Here is a 17,992-nt window from a genome sequence, read left to right as displayed (position 1 = left end):
AATTAGAGATTTTGAGTTTAATTTTTGAAATTAAATATATATTGATAGAAAGTGTTTTTCTTTTTTCATGAATCTTATATAATGTTAAACAAAATTTCCAACACAAACACTGAATAAATTTATACTCACTAATGAATCAAAATTACAATTAAGAATTAAATCAGTAAGGTAATAGGGAATACTAATTAACGGAATAACTTAGAATAGCATAGGAATCACCTTTTTTTTTTTATTATTTTTTTCTTATCAACCCTATGAATTTCAACACCTTGTACTAAAGTTATTTTGTGTTTATTTGGAGACATTTTTCAGTTAAATTTTTTCGTGTCAAAGAATAATGAAAAGATAGTAAGGATTAAAGTAGTCACCACCAAAGGAAAGGATGTGGTGCTGCTCCTCCCTTAATTAGAGGTCTCGGGTTCGAGTCCTAGTATGAAAAAATTCTTGTTAGGGAGCGCTCCCCCTCGAATGGGCCCCCACGTGGCACGAATCTGGATTAGTCGGACTTCAATGCAGGTATCGGACATCGGATGGAAACCAAAAGAAAAAAAAGTATTAAAGTAGTGGCTAATATTTTTGAAAAAAATCAAGAAATAGCAATTATAGAGCATTAATTGTAACTTTTATAGCAACAATTTCATAATTACGAAAAATAGCAAATTGTACCTTGTATTTAAGTAAACTGTTGCTATACAAATACATATACAATAAGATTTACTGCCCTTGTTTTACTCAAATTAGTTGAGTTAAATAAAGAATAATTATCCCTTCAAATTAAATTTCCATAAATTACTCTTATTTAAATTAGTAGATTACTTTTTCAAATCAAACTCAAATATGAAGATTATTATTTTCATAATCTTCAAAATTTCAAAGTATCATTCTCTTAAATCTCTAACTATTTTTTCTTGTCAGATTTTTTTCAATTTTTTATTTTTTTCATTTCTTTTTATTTTTTATTTTTTCTTTCCACTTTATTTTCTCTTTTCTACTTTTTTTTTCTTTTTCGATTTATTTATTTATTTATTTTCTTTTTTCGTTTTCTTTATTTTCCTTTTCTCATGTTTTTTTCGTTTTCTTCTTCTTCTTCTTCTTTTTTTTTTGCTTTTGCTTTTACACTTCTATTTCTAGTCTATATTTCTCTTTCTTCTTCTTTTTTTCTTTTTCACTTTTTTTTTTTACTCTTTTATCTCTATCTTTTATTTTGAAAGACAAATATATATATATATCATATATACATATTCAAAAAATATACAAAATAAATAGACATACAGATCTGCACATGTATTTACGATAAAAACATACATATATATCTGCATATGTATTTACAAAAATATATATCTGACTCACATGTATATATAAACATATATGACACAAAATCTCTATAACAAAAATGACAATTATATACATATACATATAGGCAATAAAAAAAATACATGTTACATATCTTAAACAGTAAAAGAAAACAAATAAGTACATATGTTACCCTCTAAAATGACATAGTATGTACAATTCAAACATAAAGCCAACACCTTATAAAATATATATAGCTATGCATATGTATTTACAGAATACACACTTGATCCATATGTATATTCTTATTTTATATGAGTCACATTTGTATTTCGCAAATACATATGAAAATATATAGTATAGTTATGTTTGTTACTGTTTAATATGAATATGATAAGTATTTCATAAACATATGTATGTTTTGTACTGTAAATACATATCCAGATCCGCATAGCTATGTATTTTGTAGATTTTTTTAATATGTGTATGTGATATACATAATTGTCTTTTCGAAAAAAGAAAAAAAAGTTAGAGATAGAAGAGTAAAAAAAATAAATAAATAAAAATTAAAAAGAAATTGAAAAAAGCAAAGTGAAAAAGAAAATAGAAGGGAAAAAAGAGAAATAGAAGTGTAAAAAAAAAAGAAACAAAATAAAATAGATGTGATATACATAATTGTCTTTTAAAAAAAAGGTTAGAGATAGAAGAATAAAAAAATAAAAATAAAAAAAATAAAAAAGAAATTGAAAAAGCGAAGTGAAAAAGAAAATAAACAGGAAGAAAGAGAAATAGAAGTGTAAAAAAAAAAGAAAAAAATAGAAAAAAGAAGAAGAAAATGAAAATAGAACAAGAAAAAAAAAGACATGACAAAGGAAAAAAAAGAAATAGAAGAGAGAAAATAAAGTGGAAAAAAAAAAGGAAAAGGAAAAGAAATCAAAATAAAAAAATAATATTAAAAAAAAAACTAACAAGAAAAAAAAGGTAGAGATATTAGACAGTGAAAGATAGTAATGATGTTTTATTTTGAAAATTTGAAGATAATGAAGATAATTATCTTCAAATATGAAAAAGAAAAAACATAAAAACATAAAAAAACAAAAAAGGAAAAAAAAGAAATAGAAGAGAGAAAATAATAATAAAAATAAATAAATAAATAAATAATAATAATAAAAAAAAAGATGAGAAAAAGGATAAAAGCTATCGCTATATTTTGCGGGAGGGGAGGGGGGGATAGTGGAGTGAAAATAAAAAAATGTAAAGTAGTGGAAGTAAAATATGCACTTGCCTAGTTAATGAGTAAAATAATACTACTCTTGCTATAAATTGTAATTTTACAAAAGTGTTGTTATTTATTGTAATTATAGTCTTACTTTTTGTAAATTTTCTTTATTTAAATGTATAAATAACATAAATACCAAATTACACTCTCTCCCACTTTTTTAATTACTTTACTTTCTCTCCCTATTAATATGCATAACATAGCCGACATATACATAATATTCTGTGTATATATTTGAATTTTTGTAATATGTTTAAGAAGTTGAATTTTTTTGTAATATTGCAAATATAAGTTATATATTTGTGTAATTTTTAGTATTAAATAGCAAGTGTTAAATGGGCTTCCCATGTCTGTCTGGTATCTATTCTTCATCCTAAAGTCTGAATTTGGATTGGGCTATTCTATTTGCTGGTAATGCCAACAGGAACCTAACTTTGTGTATAGTAGTAAAAATGAAAAGAGATACTGTGTAGTATTTTTTAAAATAAATAGTTTAAGTTTAATATTTTTTTTAAAAATAGCCAGTTGAATATTTTGTTTTCACTTTATAGCTATTTTTTAATTTGGGTTATTTTGGCCCATGTAGTTTAGATACAGTCTATATACAATGCTGATACAGTTTATATACAATACACATACAATTTTCAACTTGGGTCATTCTGCCCTTTTTAAAAATATTTCAGTTTTTATTTTGCAATAAATTTTTTAACTAAAATATATTCTATTTTTTTATTATTTAAAAATAATAATTAAATATAATTATGTAAAAATGGTAGAATTATTATATAGAGCATGTATCTATATAAGATATATGTATAGAAATTGTATACTTCTATTTAATATGTATATGTATAAAATATATATAAAAAATAGGAAGAATACTCACAAAAATATCTGATGTTTGATCAGATTTTCAGTTGAGCATACTGAACTTTGTGGGGGTCCTATTACCCCCTAGACTTTTTTTTTGTATTTTAATGGCATAGATCAACCCATTTTGACAAGGACATGTAATCACGCCTCTTGAGCACGTGAGAGTGATTAAAAACGTTAAAAATATTTTTTGGGGGTCAAATAACTCCTCAATTTGCTGACTTTTAAATATTTTATATTTTTTATTCATTTTTCATTCTTTCTCTTCTCTTTCTTTCTTCTTTCTTTCTTCTCTTCAATTGAGTTAAATTGATGCGCCATTGTTAAATTAAAAATAATTTCATCACACACACACACACACACCAAATAAGTTATCTTCAACACACTCAATTCAATTACATCAATTTTACCTAATTTCAATACACACACCAAATGGGTATTCTCCAATTCCATCAAATTGGACTGGTTGTTAATATTGGCGAGGCACTTCAGGTTTGCCACGAGCTACATTACCAAGCAGCACCTAACATCATCAATATGTTCCTTCAGACACTCTATCATTGTCTTTACATTAAAGTTTGTTATTGTCTGTACAATAATATTTTACACATGCATACTAATTAGCCAAGAGCATCTTTGTTATTCCTGTTTTTATCAAGAACACACCCTTATGTATCTTTCGATTTTGTTCTTTTTGTCCATTCTCATCTCAATATAATCTAATGTAGTATCATTAGGTCATTTGGTATGTGTGGTGAAATTGGGACCCTCTGTTTGCGATTTAAATAAAATTATTAAAGAGAATTTTTCGATTTGAATTTCAAATTTGGGAAAAAAAATTCTTAATGAACTAAATAAAAGTAAAATTTCAAGAATGAAGAATTAAGAATTTGGTGAAAAAATGATGAAAATTTGTATTGTAGTATTACCAATGTTGTTTGTAGGAGTAATATGGCTGTAATAGTTGTAGACACGTGATTTCGACCCTCCCGAGTTTAATATATATATTTTTTTCGATATTAAATATTTATATTTGGTTTAATATTATTTAATTCTTATTATTTTTTAATAAACTTTTAGTTAAAATAAAGTTAATTTTGAGATTTTTTGTTTTATTTTATTCTATTTTTTTTTAAATAATACATATTTTTAAATAATTTATTTTTAAATTTTAAACAAATAAGTTAGTAGTTTTAGTACTATCTTAATTATATTTATTTTAACTATTTTAAAACTTTTATTATATTTTCTTAAATATAAAAATTAATTAGTTATTATTATATTATTTTTATTATTATTATTGTTATTTTATTTATTTATTTATTTATTATTTATATTTATTATTATCATTGTCTTCTTTTTTTTAAAAAAAAAAAAAGAAAAAAGAAAAAAGATTTAAAATTTGAAAATTCTATCTTATCCTAAACTACCCCAGCCACCCTCACTTTTCCCTCCAACTCTCTCAACTTCCCACCTTATACCCTATATAACACACACACAGACAACAACAATGAAAAAAAATGAGGATAACAAAAAGTACACATTGTCGAAAACCAAAAAGAAAACACTAGCATACAGACACACGAGAAAGAAGAAAAAAAAAGAAGAAAAACTAAGTGGTAAAAGCTAAGGAAGAAAACATACTGGAGATTGGGAAAACAAACAAAAATTAAAAGGAACGGATGAGAGTTAGAAAAAAAAAAGCAGTAGAAAAACAAAAGAAAGAAAAAAGAAACTTCTTTGGTTTTGGAGATTAAGTTCAGTTCGTGTCGAGTTTTTGATGACATCATTCATGCTTCTCCTTTATCTAGTCCATTGTACAAGTTTTTATTTAATTTCACTGTATTTATATTTGTCAATTTCATTGTGAATTTAAGTATGGTTGCAATCGTTCAATCGTTTCATGCATTATTTAGTATACCAAATTATATGAATTTGTAATCATGAATTCTATATTTAGTTATTCAAAGATTTTACATGATCGTTATAAATATAGTTTCATGACGTGGTTTGATCAATTTTTCTCAAGTGTTGATGTTCTTCATTTGATTATTAAATTTTGGAGTAGTTTACCATACATCATCTTAAATTGTTTGTTCTCTGTTATGCGACCAAGAATTCTTTTATTATGTAAAGGGAATATAAAATTGGAAATAGAAAATACATGTAAAAAACGAAAATCACCGGTATATATCATTGTTCATTTGTTTCCTCAGTACATTAACATTATCCACACCATAAACTGCAAGGAAAAATAAACAAAACTAAAATGAAAAAAAATAATTATTAGGTAATTTTTATTTTTTAATCTCTTTCACTCAAACTTATCATTCGAATTTTCGATCTAACGATATAAAGATACTCTACTTTATATGTATATGTGAAATTTTGTTTTCTTTTAGTTCTAATCCCTTCTCATGTGAAGTTAATTATAATGTTCATCTGTTGCATGTCTTATTTCATTTTTATTTGTTTGATGATTGAGTATATTATTTGTAGTTAATATAAGATTGATCGAAGGATTTGATATTAGCCAAAAAATTTATAGCTTAGGATATAAATTTAAGATCGGAGTAATTTCGTATTAATTAACTAAGGTGAGAATGAGCGAGATGAGTTGTGGCTTTATTCAAAATCCGTCATAATAAAGAAAAGAGACCCAAAAAAGAGAATATAAATAGATAAAATAAAATTGTCTTGAGTTTACAAGAGATAAAATAAATGCCTTTTAATGCTAGATAAGCTTTAAGAACGTTTGATATATTTGTCTCGATTAAAAATGCGGTGTACGCATCTTTTTGAGACCTTTAAAAATAATTCGAGGATGCAATATTGCACTTCGGCAAAGTTCGTCTTAAAATTAATTTTCACCAGTTTAATACAAGAGTTTTAAATAATTTTAGTATAACAAAATGAGCGATCTTAGGGCCTACTAACATAATTTACTAAAATAATTTAAGTCAAGATAAGTCAATAAAGCGACCGTGCCAGAATCATGGGATTCGAGGGGTGCCTCACACCTTCCCGTCACTCAACAAAATTCCTTACCCAGTCTTCTGTTTTCGCAGACTAATAAAGAGTCATTTCCTTTTGATTACAGATTCAAAAAGATGACTTGGAACACCATAACTCAATTCCAAGTGGCGACTCTGTAATAAATTAATCCCTATTCAATACCATCACTTTAATTTAAAAAATCCTTCGAACTCGAACCCCTCGGGCGAAAAAGGGGTGTGACAATGGTGAAAATAATGAAAATGTAGAAGATGGGACGCGTGTGTCACACATCCGGCAGCCAAATCTGAATATAGAGTTTCAGGGGGGTAATAATTCCGTTTTTAAAAAGTCTAGGGGGTAATAGGACCCCCGCAAAGTTCAGTATGCTCCTCTGAAAATTTGGTTAAAGTTCAGGTATTTTCGTAGGTATTATCCCTAAAAAATATATAGAAAGTGTATAAGAATTATATAATTGTTGTACAAAATGTGTAAAAAAAAAAAATTATTGTCTAAATTGTGTATCGAAACTATATAATTTTCGTATAGAATATTTATATGTATAAGATATGTATCGAAACTATATAGAAGGTGTGTAGAAACGGTATAGAACAAGCCAGCAAATTGAAATTGCTAGAAACTGAAATTTAAATTCTATGACCATTTTCGTGGAAATAGTTTAATATTAAGTGCCGTTTTTGTCCCTTCCCCCTATAATTTGATGGACGTACTATTTTGATCGTCCCATTTAACTACAGTTAAATCTCGTTATAATGATTTTTTACTATATCGGTGTAATTTAGAATCGATTTTTCATGTTATATTTTATCTTTTTTTATAGCAGCATTCTACCTATAATTGCAATCACATTCATTATAGTAGTACACTCTTTGTAAAATTATAACAGTCAAACTCAAATATTATCTAATAATTTGCAAGAAATATATTACGTATAAAATTGATGAATATGAACGCAACAAAGTCATCCATTATCTAATGACAATAACTTCAACATACAAAAAGTATTAACACTTTTGTAAAAGTATGGAATGATGTTAAGACCTCTACAATTCTCCATTGTTGGAGAAATACCTAAATTCTACCTACCAATAATAATCCCAATGTTAATAATGAAATAATAAATTCTATTTCTACCTATCGAAATATGTTAGTATTTTGTCATCATTTATAGCTCAAATCACATCTCATAATAGCAATCAAACCGTGGATGCTACTAATTATATGAAGTTTGACGTATCACTTCTAATACTTGAAATTTATATTGATCAAGAGATTATTGCACAAGTAATTGAAGTGGAAGAACAAGAGACAATGAATGCAGAAGATGAATACGAAAGTGTTGATGAATAGCCTCAACCTACCGCTACTCGAGGTGTGATAAAAGAGTCGATTATTAAACTCTTAAACGTTCTTCAAGAAAAAGTTATTGAATACCCTTTTGCTGAATATTTGGACAATTTTTTTTCGTTAATTCAAGTGATATATTATCACTAATAGATGAAACAACCTATATTTATAGAATTCTTACATTAAATTTGAAATATTTTAAAAAGTATTTTTTTTTATATATATTTTTATTTATAATAGCTTAATGTAAACATCATATTCCACTGTAAATATATAACGAATTGAAGACGTATCATTTCTCACCATATCCTTTTCTCAAGAATTTTCCACTACCTAATTTTGTACTAAGAAATTAGTGAAACTTGGACTCTTCTTATTGGCAGTCTCTATTTTCCTTTTGTTCTTTTGTACACTTAACAAGTCACGTAGTCTTTCAACTATATAAACTGTTAAATATTGATTCATTAAAATTCAATAGTTTTGATACAAAGATGGTACATGTTGAGAAATTCAATAATTATATGCATATATGACATTAGAATCATATCATATTATATAATAAGTATATATTATGAGCGAAAAGTTCCAAAGTTAAAAGTTAGTGTTCTTATAAAGTTTAACAACTTTATTAGTCTTCTATTAAACACTAATGATCGATGTGTTTTCTATTTTTATTTTTATTTTTTTGAATTTTTTCTTCAGTTATATTTCCTACTGTTCAAATTGATCGATATGTTTTGACTTGACATAGAATTTAAGAAAATAAAGAAGATTTTTGAGTTTTATAGTTTTAAATTAAAAATATACAAATTTATCAAAATATCCTTTAATCTTGTGGTCTTAAATATGTCATATAAAAAATAAAAATTAAAGAGCTGCTAAAAAAATGATCATTTATTTGAAACGAACTAAAAAAAATAGGTCAAAAAAAATTAAAAAAAAGGCAATAATTTTTTTTTTTTTTCAATCGAAGTATTTTCAGGCTTTTTAATTAGAGGTGTTACATATCTATTCTGCGAAGTGCCGAATAGAGTTGAAAGTGCAGTAGGTCATGAAAATGTTCTTGACATGAAATAAGATAACTTATGTATGCATAATTATTAATAAATATTTATTTTAATTAAATATTTCATCATGAATATACATTAAAGTTATTTTTTTGAAATTTTATGAGAGAAGTAGGAGTGGAAAAAAAGTGAAAACATATTTTACTTATTTTCTTTTCCAAAAAAAATTCCACTTGAAATAATTCTTATGACCAAACACTACAATTTTTTTCCAATAAAATAAAATAATTATGAAAAATACGTATAAGTGTCTATGTTCCTTTTGTTTTTCTGTACACTTAACAGCATGTACCTCACACAATCTTTTTAACTATATTGATGCTGGGAGCACAGATATAGTACATAGACCATTCGAGTGCGGCTCAATTATTTTAGTGGCCTAAAGCCAAAAATTATTTAGAGGTCTTAAGGTTTAAAAATATTATTTTTTTCTCAAAAAAAATTTGATTTTTCTAGTTTTTTAACATGCAAAATTAGTAGTTATAGTTTTCTTATTTTCTATTTCTTTTAATAATTATTTTTTTAAATGATATTATAACAAATTCATTTATTCTTTAGAATTGTTGATCTTAGATAAGATTTTTTCATATGAATTTTTAAAAATGTATTTCTGTTGGACAATTGCTATAGGAACTGTTAACATTATTCTATAAGAATAATATAAGAGAAACAAACTAATTATAAAAATATCTCTCTATCTCTAAAGTTTACTAATTTGAAAAAGCATCAAGTCTTTTTATCTGCTTGAATATGTTGATTAGAGTATTATTTTTTACTTGTACTACTTTCCCTTAATTAACACTTTCAATTTTGAAAATAAGTCTAAATAGTCAATATCAGGTTATATTTTAAGAAAAATTCAAATTTAAGACAATATTGTTTCAAACTCTCTTCATCTGACAATGTCAAATAAGTATTGAACTTAAAACTGCCATAATGTTTCATGAATTTGAAAAACTTTAAAAAAAATTATTTTCACTTCAAATCATTCACAAAATTCAAAAATAAATTCGATTTATATCCATGTCCAAACAAACTCCAATTTCCAAACATTATTTTTAACTCGAAAATAAATATTTTTTTTTTCTAAATTTCATATTTTTTATATCCAAACATCGCTCTATTATTTGTAAAAAATAAGGCCCCAAAAGCAAGTGCCTTACATGCTTCACAGCCAGCTCTGAGACCATTAAATATTCATCCAAACTTAATAGTTTTAATTCTGAATCTTGTATATACATCACGAAATTATATATATATATATAAAAGTTAAATTAGAATTCAATTATTAATACTTGAAATTATTATGTTCTAGAATCCATAAACTCATAGAGGTTATGAAATTTTGAATGTGTCAAGCATTTTCTTATTATACTGTTTAAACACCCTTCTCCCTAAGGCACTTATGGTGCATGTTTTCTCTCTAGATATTCATTCTATCACATCTTAGGTGAATATTGACAAAGCATAATAATATTGGTTATCTAAGGAAGCATTTCTTATAGACCCTACTAACAAGTTTTAAAATCGTGTGAATCTAGATAGAACGTAGGTAATATCACTTATATTAGCTGGGCTAGGTTTTTATACAACTAATAATAAAATACTTAAGCAGATCACCAACAACAATTATGGTGAAGTGGCAATTAAATTCTCATTCATCCTTAATAAGATATTCTGAGTTCGAGTCCCTAATACCGATATATGTTCTAAGAAATTAAAAATAGCGGTCGTTCTTAAACTTGGGTTGCATCTGCCTAAAAGTTTGAATTTAGTGTTCCACTACCATCCAAGTTCTTAACTTTGAATTTTCTTTTTCCATTATTATATATATGTAAGTATAATGTTCAAAAATTAAAAAAAAAAATCCAGCTTGAATAATAGATCCCCTAGGCCCAGATACATTACCTACAAGTTCTAGTAGCAACGCACCTTGCACCATTATATTGACTAGACAACAAGTCCAGCCAAACCAGTACATTATCAAAAACCAAAATTTCAAACAAATTTAACCACGTAATTAGTAACTTAACAACGATGTTGCCCCATTTTTACCCTATAAATACCCTTCAAATTACTCCCTAATAAACATCATCACTTGTCCAATTTACTACTCACCAAAAAAAAGAAAAATGAGAGCTTCAATTTTTATTCTCTTTGCCCTTTTCTACTTCACTTATAATGCCAATGCAGCCACTATTGTAGTTCGTAACAATTGTCCCTATACTGTTTGGGCTGCCGGTGTCCCGGCCGGAGGCGGCAAACGTCTAGACCGTGGCCAGACGTGGACCATCAACCCCCCTGCAGGGACGAAACAAGCTCGAATTTGGGGCCGAACCGGATGCAATTTCGATGCATCCGGTAAGGGAAAATGTCAAACAGGAGACTGTAACGGTCTCCTAGAATGCAAAGCATTTGGGGTACCCCCAAATACATTAGCTGAATATGCCCTAAACCAATTCTCGAACAAAGACTTTTTTGATATTTCTCTAGTCGATGGATTCAACGTTCCTATGGAATTTAGTCCAACTTCCAATGGGTGCACCCGTGGCATAACATGCAAAGGTGATCAAATTAATCAACAGTGTCCTAGTCAATTGAAGGCTCCTGGAGGATGTAACAATCCTTGTACTGTCTTCAAGACTGATCAATATTGTTGCAACTCAGGCAGCTGCGGCGCCACGAATTTTTCGAGGCATTTTAAGGAGAGGTGTCCTGATGCATACAGTTACCCTAAGGATGATCAGACAAGTACTTTCACTTGTCCTGCTGGTACTAATTATAAGGTTGTGTTCTGTCCTTGAAATTTGAATGGATTGTATTCAACTTTTGTATTAATTTGAATAAGGCTACGTTGTCCTCTTAGCTAGGAGGACTAGTTATTGTATGGCCAAGTAATAATATTGTGTTGTTACTCATCATGTAGTGATGTAAGTTACTGTATTATAGTTATTTTGTGACAAATTAAAGTAAAATAAAGAACGTATTTATGATGGTATAGTTTGGTTACTTTCATCTTCTTCTGAGGAGTTTTAAGTTCTATGCGGTTTAAGAATAAGTAATTTAATTACACCATTAGGCATTAGATGTAGGTGAATTTTTGATCGCTAATATGACAAAAAAATGATACTTAACCTGTCATTACTGGTTAAAATTATTCATTTTTATTTTTTGAGAATTAATGACTTTGAAGTTTCCTGTATGACTTGAAATTTGTAATTTGGTTACACCAAAAAGTACTCCCTCCGTTCCACAATAAGTTAATTATTGAATTTTGGCACACATGTTAAGAAAAAATGCAAAGACATAAATTTATCATGTCTTTCCATTTTTACCCTCTTCAAAAAGTAAAGACACATGATACATCACTCTCAATGCACATTTAATGGAGGGTAAATTTGAAAAAAATTTCCAACATTTATCTTGAATTGTGAACCATTTACTTATTTTAAAATATTAAAATTGCTCCAACAAACAATTCAGTTATTGTGAAACGGAAGGAGTACACCAAATACGAGACGAGGAAAATCGTCAATGAAGAATCATGGTCCTTTTAGGGGACACGTGTCCAGAAAAATTGTGACATTAGTTTTTGTTTTTGGGTCCAAGACATAGAAGAAGAATAATTGTCAAAGTAGTGAGACGCTACAACACTAACAATTAATATACCAAAATTTCTTATTTGTTATTAATATATTTGTATTATATATATTTATTAGAAAAAAAGTTTAGAAATTTTGATTTTTGGATCGAGTCAACTTCTCCTATAAAGTGGTTCTCTTTCGTGTGATTAATATATCCCTCAAGAAAACCCTCACCCCTTCCTCAAAATTAATAAGAAGCTCTCTTCTTTTTTCTTCGTGATTATTCTTGTCTTAGCAAAGAATTAATAACAGTATCAAACATTCAATCTACTGCTACTGACTGATCAAAAAAATAGGCAAAGGACTTGATTATAGTATAGATGGAATGTTTTCGTGAATATCAGATAATCAATCAAGCACTTGGGGCAGAGACTTTATTTTGCCAAGATGGAGTTGCTGAATACTCAATCACTTAAGCAAGCCTCAGAGAGTTTATTTTACCAAGACGGAGTAGCTGAATACTCAATTTTTATCTACTTAAAACAGACAACACCTAGCTTTTATCACTAGCCCAATAAATATTATCAAAGTTAATAATTTGACGAGATAAATATGGAGGATGTGGAGCCTGTTTTGCTGCCTTTATTTGGAACTTGGAGGTGCGCCACCCAAAAGAAAAATAAGAGGAAAGAAAGAAAGAAGAAGAAGAAAATTGTATGTAAATTTCTATGGTCATACATACTCAAAAATATGGATAACACAAGATAAATCAGATTAACCCTTGAATCTTAGTGATATGGTATGTAAAATTAAGATATGATAGTCTGATAATTCGTGATGTGAAATGTAGTTCGTGGAGGTGATTATTAGGTGTGCAAATATAGAAGGTATACCCATACGGAGTAAAAATATTTTTACCGGAGTGAGGTTCTTTGAGGAGAATCTGAATGTTTCAGACTTCAGATCATTAAATGTATTTATTTTTCAGTGAGATTTTAGCTCTTAATGGGTCTTTAATCATTCAGATTAAAATCAAATCTTAATAGGTCTGAAGAGGTATTTTGGTGTTGGATAATATTTATCGCCACTCTATTCATAATCATTTGTCATCATCTCTGTCACCGCCATCATTGTCAATGACCACCCACCACCATCACAACCACTATCGATAACAAATATCGCTATCAATCACAATTGACAATCGCTACCACACTTACTACCTCTATTATTCTAATTATATTTACCGCCACCACCGTCATCACCACCACCACCATCATCAACCACTACCGGCCAATCCCTACTATTGACCAACTCATCTATCACAACTAGCACCACCGCTAACTACCACTAATACATCACAACCTCTACACATTCTTCGGCAGCCACCACCATTTTCACTAGTAAGGTACCTCTACCATCACTTCAATCATTATCATCGCTATAATTTATCTCTACTAACAACCATCTCCACCATCACAACTAACAACATCTCCAACTAGCACCAACACATCGTCAACCATCGTGGATTCATTTTCAGCCATCACAATCAACATCTCTAACTACTAACATCAAGCAACGTCACATCACAACCACCACCACCACTATTAACCGTCATCATAACAATCACTACAATACCAACTATCACAACTATCACGATTAACATTACTAATCACTAACATCAATCATTATCACCACAACCACCATTATAAACCACCTCCACTATCACTAACAAGCATAAATATTTTTTTTTTTCCAATCAAATAAATAATTTTATTATATTAAATTACATACTTTTCTAATATATAATTAATTTTTTATTTAAATTATATTTTTTATTTTATAATAAAAAAACAATTTTTTTTTACACATTCAAATATTAAAAAATAAACAATTTTAATCATTTAGTTTGTAGATACATAATTTTATCAGCCCAAAAATTAATTTCTACTAATTTTATCTACCCTGCCCCTGCCCCTACCCCTACCTAATCTTACCCCTATACTGGCACACCCACGTGCGCCCTCCATTTGGTCAACAAAAAAACAAATACTACAGTCACTCACAGAAGACACAGATTACACACATTACATTATCTACACAAGATAACACTACACAGGGGGATTCTCGGCACAATTTTTGTCCACCAAACACACTGCCATAAACACCTTCACATATTCACACACATCTCCATCTCCATCTCCATTCTTTTCATGGATTAGCAACAACCCAATTCACAGACACAACCTCACTTTCACAGTCATAGACATACGACACACGGGAAAATAAAAAAGAGGGTGAAGGACGAGATTGAGGGAAGAGAATAACATGAGAGAGGAAAGGACAAAGAGAATCGAGTGAATGGGGTTGAATGGAGAGAGAGAGGAGATCGAGAGATTTGAGGAGAGAGAGATTGAGATCCAGGGAGATGAACGGAGAAGGGGTAACAGAATAAATCCGGCGTTTTGACTGTTTTTCTAGCGAACCTTTTCGCCAGAATTGGTTTACAGTTGTCCGAGTATTATTTCCTTGATACCGAGTTGGATTCTTGTTCGCTGTTGAACTTCTATTCAGAATTTCAACTCCGGGCTTTCTTGAACATTATTACCAACGAAATCTATTCTTCGAAGGTCTAATTCTATCTTCTCTCCCTCTAATGTTACGTAATTATGAATGATTTGTGTGTTTGACATGTTTGAATCTTTGTCTTGTTGGTTAATGTTGGATTTGAATGCGAAAACTTGTTTGGTGGATTGCGTATTGAATTTGTTTAATCATGTTGAGAATGGATGTGGGGTTGAGAATTGAAAACCGATAGGAAATGAGTGTATTGGTTCATATCGATTAATTCATGTTTATTTGATGCACAATAGGCGTCAATTTGCTAAGTTTGATAATATCCTAGTATGCAAATGCTAAGTCGGGTGGCCAATTTTAGGAGTGGTATTTTGTTGAAAGTTTGAATGTGCGTGTGAACATTTCTTTATACTTTATCGCATAAGCTTTGATGATGTATTCATTCACCAGGGAATGTCATGAGATTATGTTGTACTTATTCAATGGGGAATGTCCCGAAGTATTTTGTACTCGGAGGACGTCCGTGACAAAGGCTCGAGGCATCGGGTAAAGTGTTGGAGCGTAGTTTAGGATTAGTGTAGATTAACGTAGGTTTACATTTATCCATTTTTCTATTTTAGGATTGTATAATTGGACTGGACATTATATTTTTTGCAATTCATTTTGTTTGTGTTGGTGTGTTTAATTGTTGTGTGTTTATGTGGTTTATACATTCCGTAGACACTTAATTTTGTCCCTCCTGAAGTCTAATTTTATTCATTTTTAGTTCACCTTACCATGTGTCCAACCCCATGTAATTATATCCCACAAAAATACAAAAATAAACAAAAAAACAATACCTCTAACTAATTTATCTTATCCTAACAACCTACCCAATCAAAAGCTTCCACCTCCCTAACCACTCACATTTTTATCCTCACAATAACAAACTAAAAAAAAGAATATATGGGGGACCCACCAAAATTTTCACATCATAACAAATTCATGCCCATTATAAAAGAAAAATTCTAAGAGGGCAAAAGGGGAGGCTTATTCTTTGATCATCATCTTCTCCATAATAACAACAATCGCAAAATAATCTTCCTCACAAGAACAACAACAACAACAAAAAAAAGGGACGCTGGTGAATAGTAATCGGTGAACAGTAACAGCGTGAAAAGTGACGGTGAACGGGTCATTATTTGTCGAGTTGGATTATTGGTGTTAAGGTTCGGCTCGAGGTTTCCGGGTGCGGACTTTCTTTATTCGAATAACATTGAGTTTGAAAGCTTCAAATTTAAGGTCCAATTCTTTCTTCTCTTTTAATTAATTCTTATGTGATTGTGATTGTGTGTGATTCGATACCGTGGTTTGTTTGTTGATGTGAATTGTTGGTGACATTTGGGTGTGTGATGTGCTAAGCATGATTGGTGAATTTTCGTTATTCTCGATTGGTGGATTGTGTATTGAAATGAATTAATCACGTGGTTGAAAATGAATTAAGGTAGGGATTAAAAATGGAGGAAAATTAACATTGATTAATTTTGATGTATTGATAATGTTGAACATGATAGAATTGTGATACGTTGAACTTGGTAGGCAAACGTAGGCCGGGTAGGCAAATTTAGGAATAACGATTTGTTGGAGTGTTTGAATATGTGTGTGAATGGTACTTTCTACTTTATTGCACGAAAAGTTTAAATTGTACTCATTTGGTCGGGGAATGCCCCGAAGTAGCATGTACGCAAAGGAGGCTCGTGATCAAGGCCCGGAACGTTGGGTGGAGTTTAGTTTAGGATTAGTTTAGAATAAAATAAGTTTTATATTTCAGCACCTCTTTTATTTTGAATTGTATAATTTGGACTGAACATTATTTTGGTTTGTTTTGAATTTTGTGTGATTTGTTTGTTTGCTTGTTTTGTGTGTTTATGTGGTTTGTACATTTGTAATGTCAAATTAGCCGATACGATTCACCAAGCGACCGTGGTCGAATCACAGGATCGAGGGGTGCCTAACACCTTCCCCTCGGTCAACAGAATTCCTTAGCCGGAATCTCTGTTCGCGGATCAGTTTTTAGAGTCAAACCGTTTTGAAAAGGATTTTTCAAAGGTGACTTGACACACCGGATTATGTCAAATGGCGACTTTGAATAAAAAAAAAATAGTAATGTAAATAATTCTTTTTTTTTTCAAAACAAATTTTTCATTTTTGTCACTTTAATAATAAAACCCTTTCGAACTTAAAATACATTTCTTTTTTTTGGAGTCGAAAAAGGGGTGTGACAACTCTGGCGACTCTGCTGGGGAACTTGTTCAGAATTCGAGCTTATTTTGGAGTCGTATCGGCTTTGTTTGGCACTATAGGTGTATAAACATTTTTTTTTGTGTGTTGTTTTGTGTTATTATTTTATCATTATGGAATGTTTTCGTGCTATTTGTATACAGTGTTTATCCTATATGTTACCGCTTTTATATCTGGCATCATGTGTCTACCCCCAAGCCTTTTTTCTGCAACAAGTTCGTAGTACACGTGTTGTACACGACCTCTAGTTGAATCACCCTTATTTTAGGGGGGGAGCCGTCGGTGTTATGGAGTAGGTAGAAAGCAAAGCAGTCATTATCGACCATACGCTCTCCCGAACACCCTTGTTAGTAAACCCCAATGTAGGTCAGCCTTTAGGTCATGCTTATGTGCATCATATTGAGACCTAGCGGGGCCCACTTGGTCCTTTGTAGGAGATTCACCTCTAAAGCATCTCTACGTGCTAAATGTTGCATCTTTGAGAATAACGTGGTCATTTGATGGATTGATTTGGGAAAACATGTGTTAGAAGTAATATGTGTGAGTAATGAAAAAAAAAATAAGAAAAAAAAAGAGTTTCGTAGCTTTTAGAGTTTTTTATGACTTTTATTTTTCAAAATTCCAAAATTCAAAAGGACTTTTTTACCTCCCGCACTCATTTTCTCAAAAATATCAAAAAG

The 17,992-nt window shown here is 29.6% G+C and overlaps 1 protein-coding gene and 1 long non-coding RNA gene across 2 annotated transcripts in view; both read left to right on the top strand.

Annotated features, from left to right (window-relative positions):
• The first annotated feature begins 10,772 nt into the window (after positions 1–10,772).
• On the top strand, positions 10,773–11,872 carry LOC107865615 (thaumatin-like protein). The gene has a single exon (XM_016711841.2). The coding sequence runs from the start codon at positions 11,007–11,009 to the stop codon at positions 11,676–11,678; it is 672 nt and encodes a 223-aa protein (XP_016567327.2). The 5' UTR covers positions 10,773–11,006; the 3' UTR covers positions 11,679–11,872.
• A 2,620-nt stretch (positions 11,873–14,492) lies between these two features.
• Positions 14,493–17,992, top strand: part of LOC124899731 — a 7,270-nt gene continuing 3,770 nt past the window's right edge. The window contains exons 1-2 of the long non-coding RNA XR_007057259.1: positions 14,493–15,085; positions 15,483–16,313. This is a non-coding gene — a long non-coding RNA (uncharacterized LOC124899731). The remainder of the gene's footprint in view (positions 15,086–15,482; positions 16,314–17,992) is intronic.

This window comes from Capsicum annuum, chromosome 1 (assembly GCF_002878395.1).
Source record: "Capsicum annuum cultivar UCD-10X-F1 chromosome 1, UCD10Xv1.1, whole genome shotgun sequence".
NCBI classification, from domain to species: domain Eukaryota; kingdom Viridiplantae; phylum Streptophyta; class Magnoliopsida; order Solanales; family Solanaceae; genus Capsicum; species Capsicum annuum.
The sequence above is the reverse complement of the archived record's forward strand: the minus strand, read 5'-3'. Positions and strand labels throughout refer to the sequence as shown.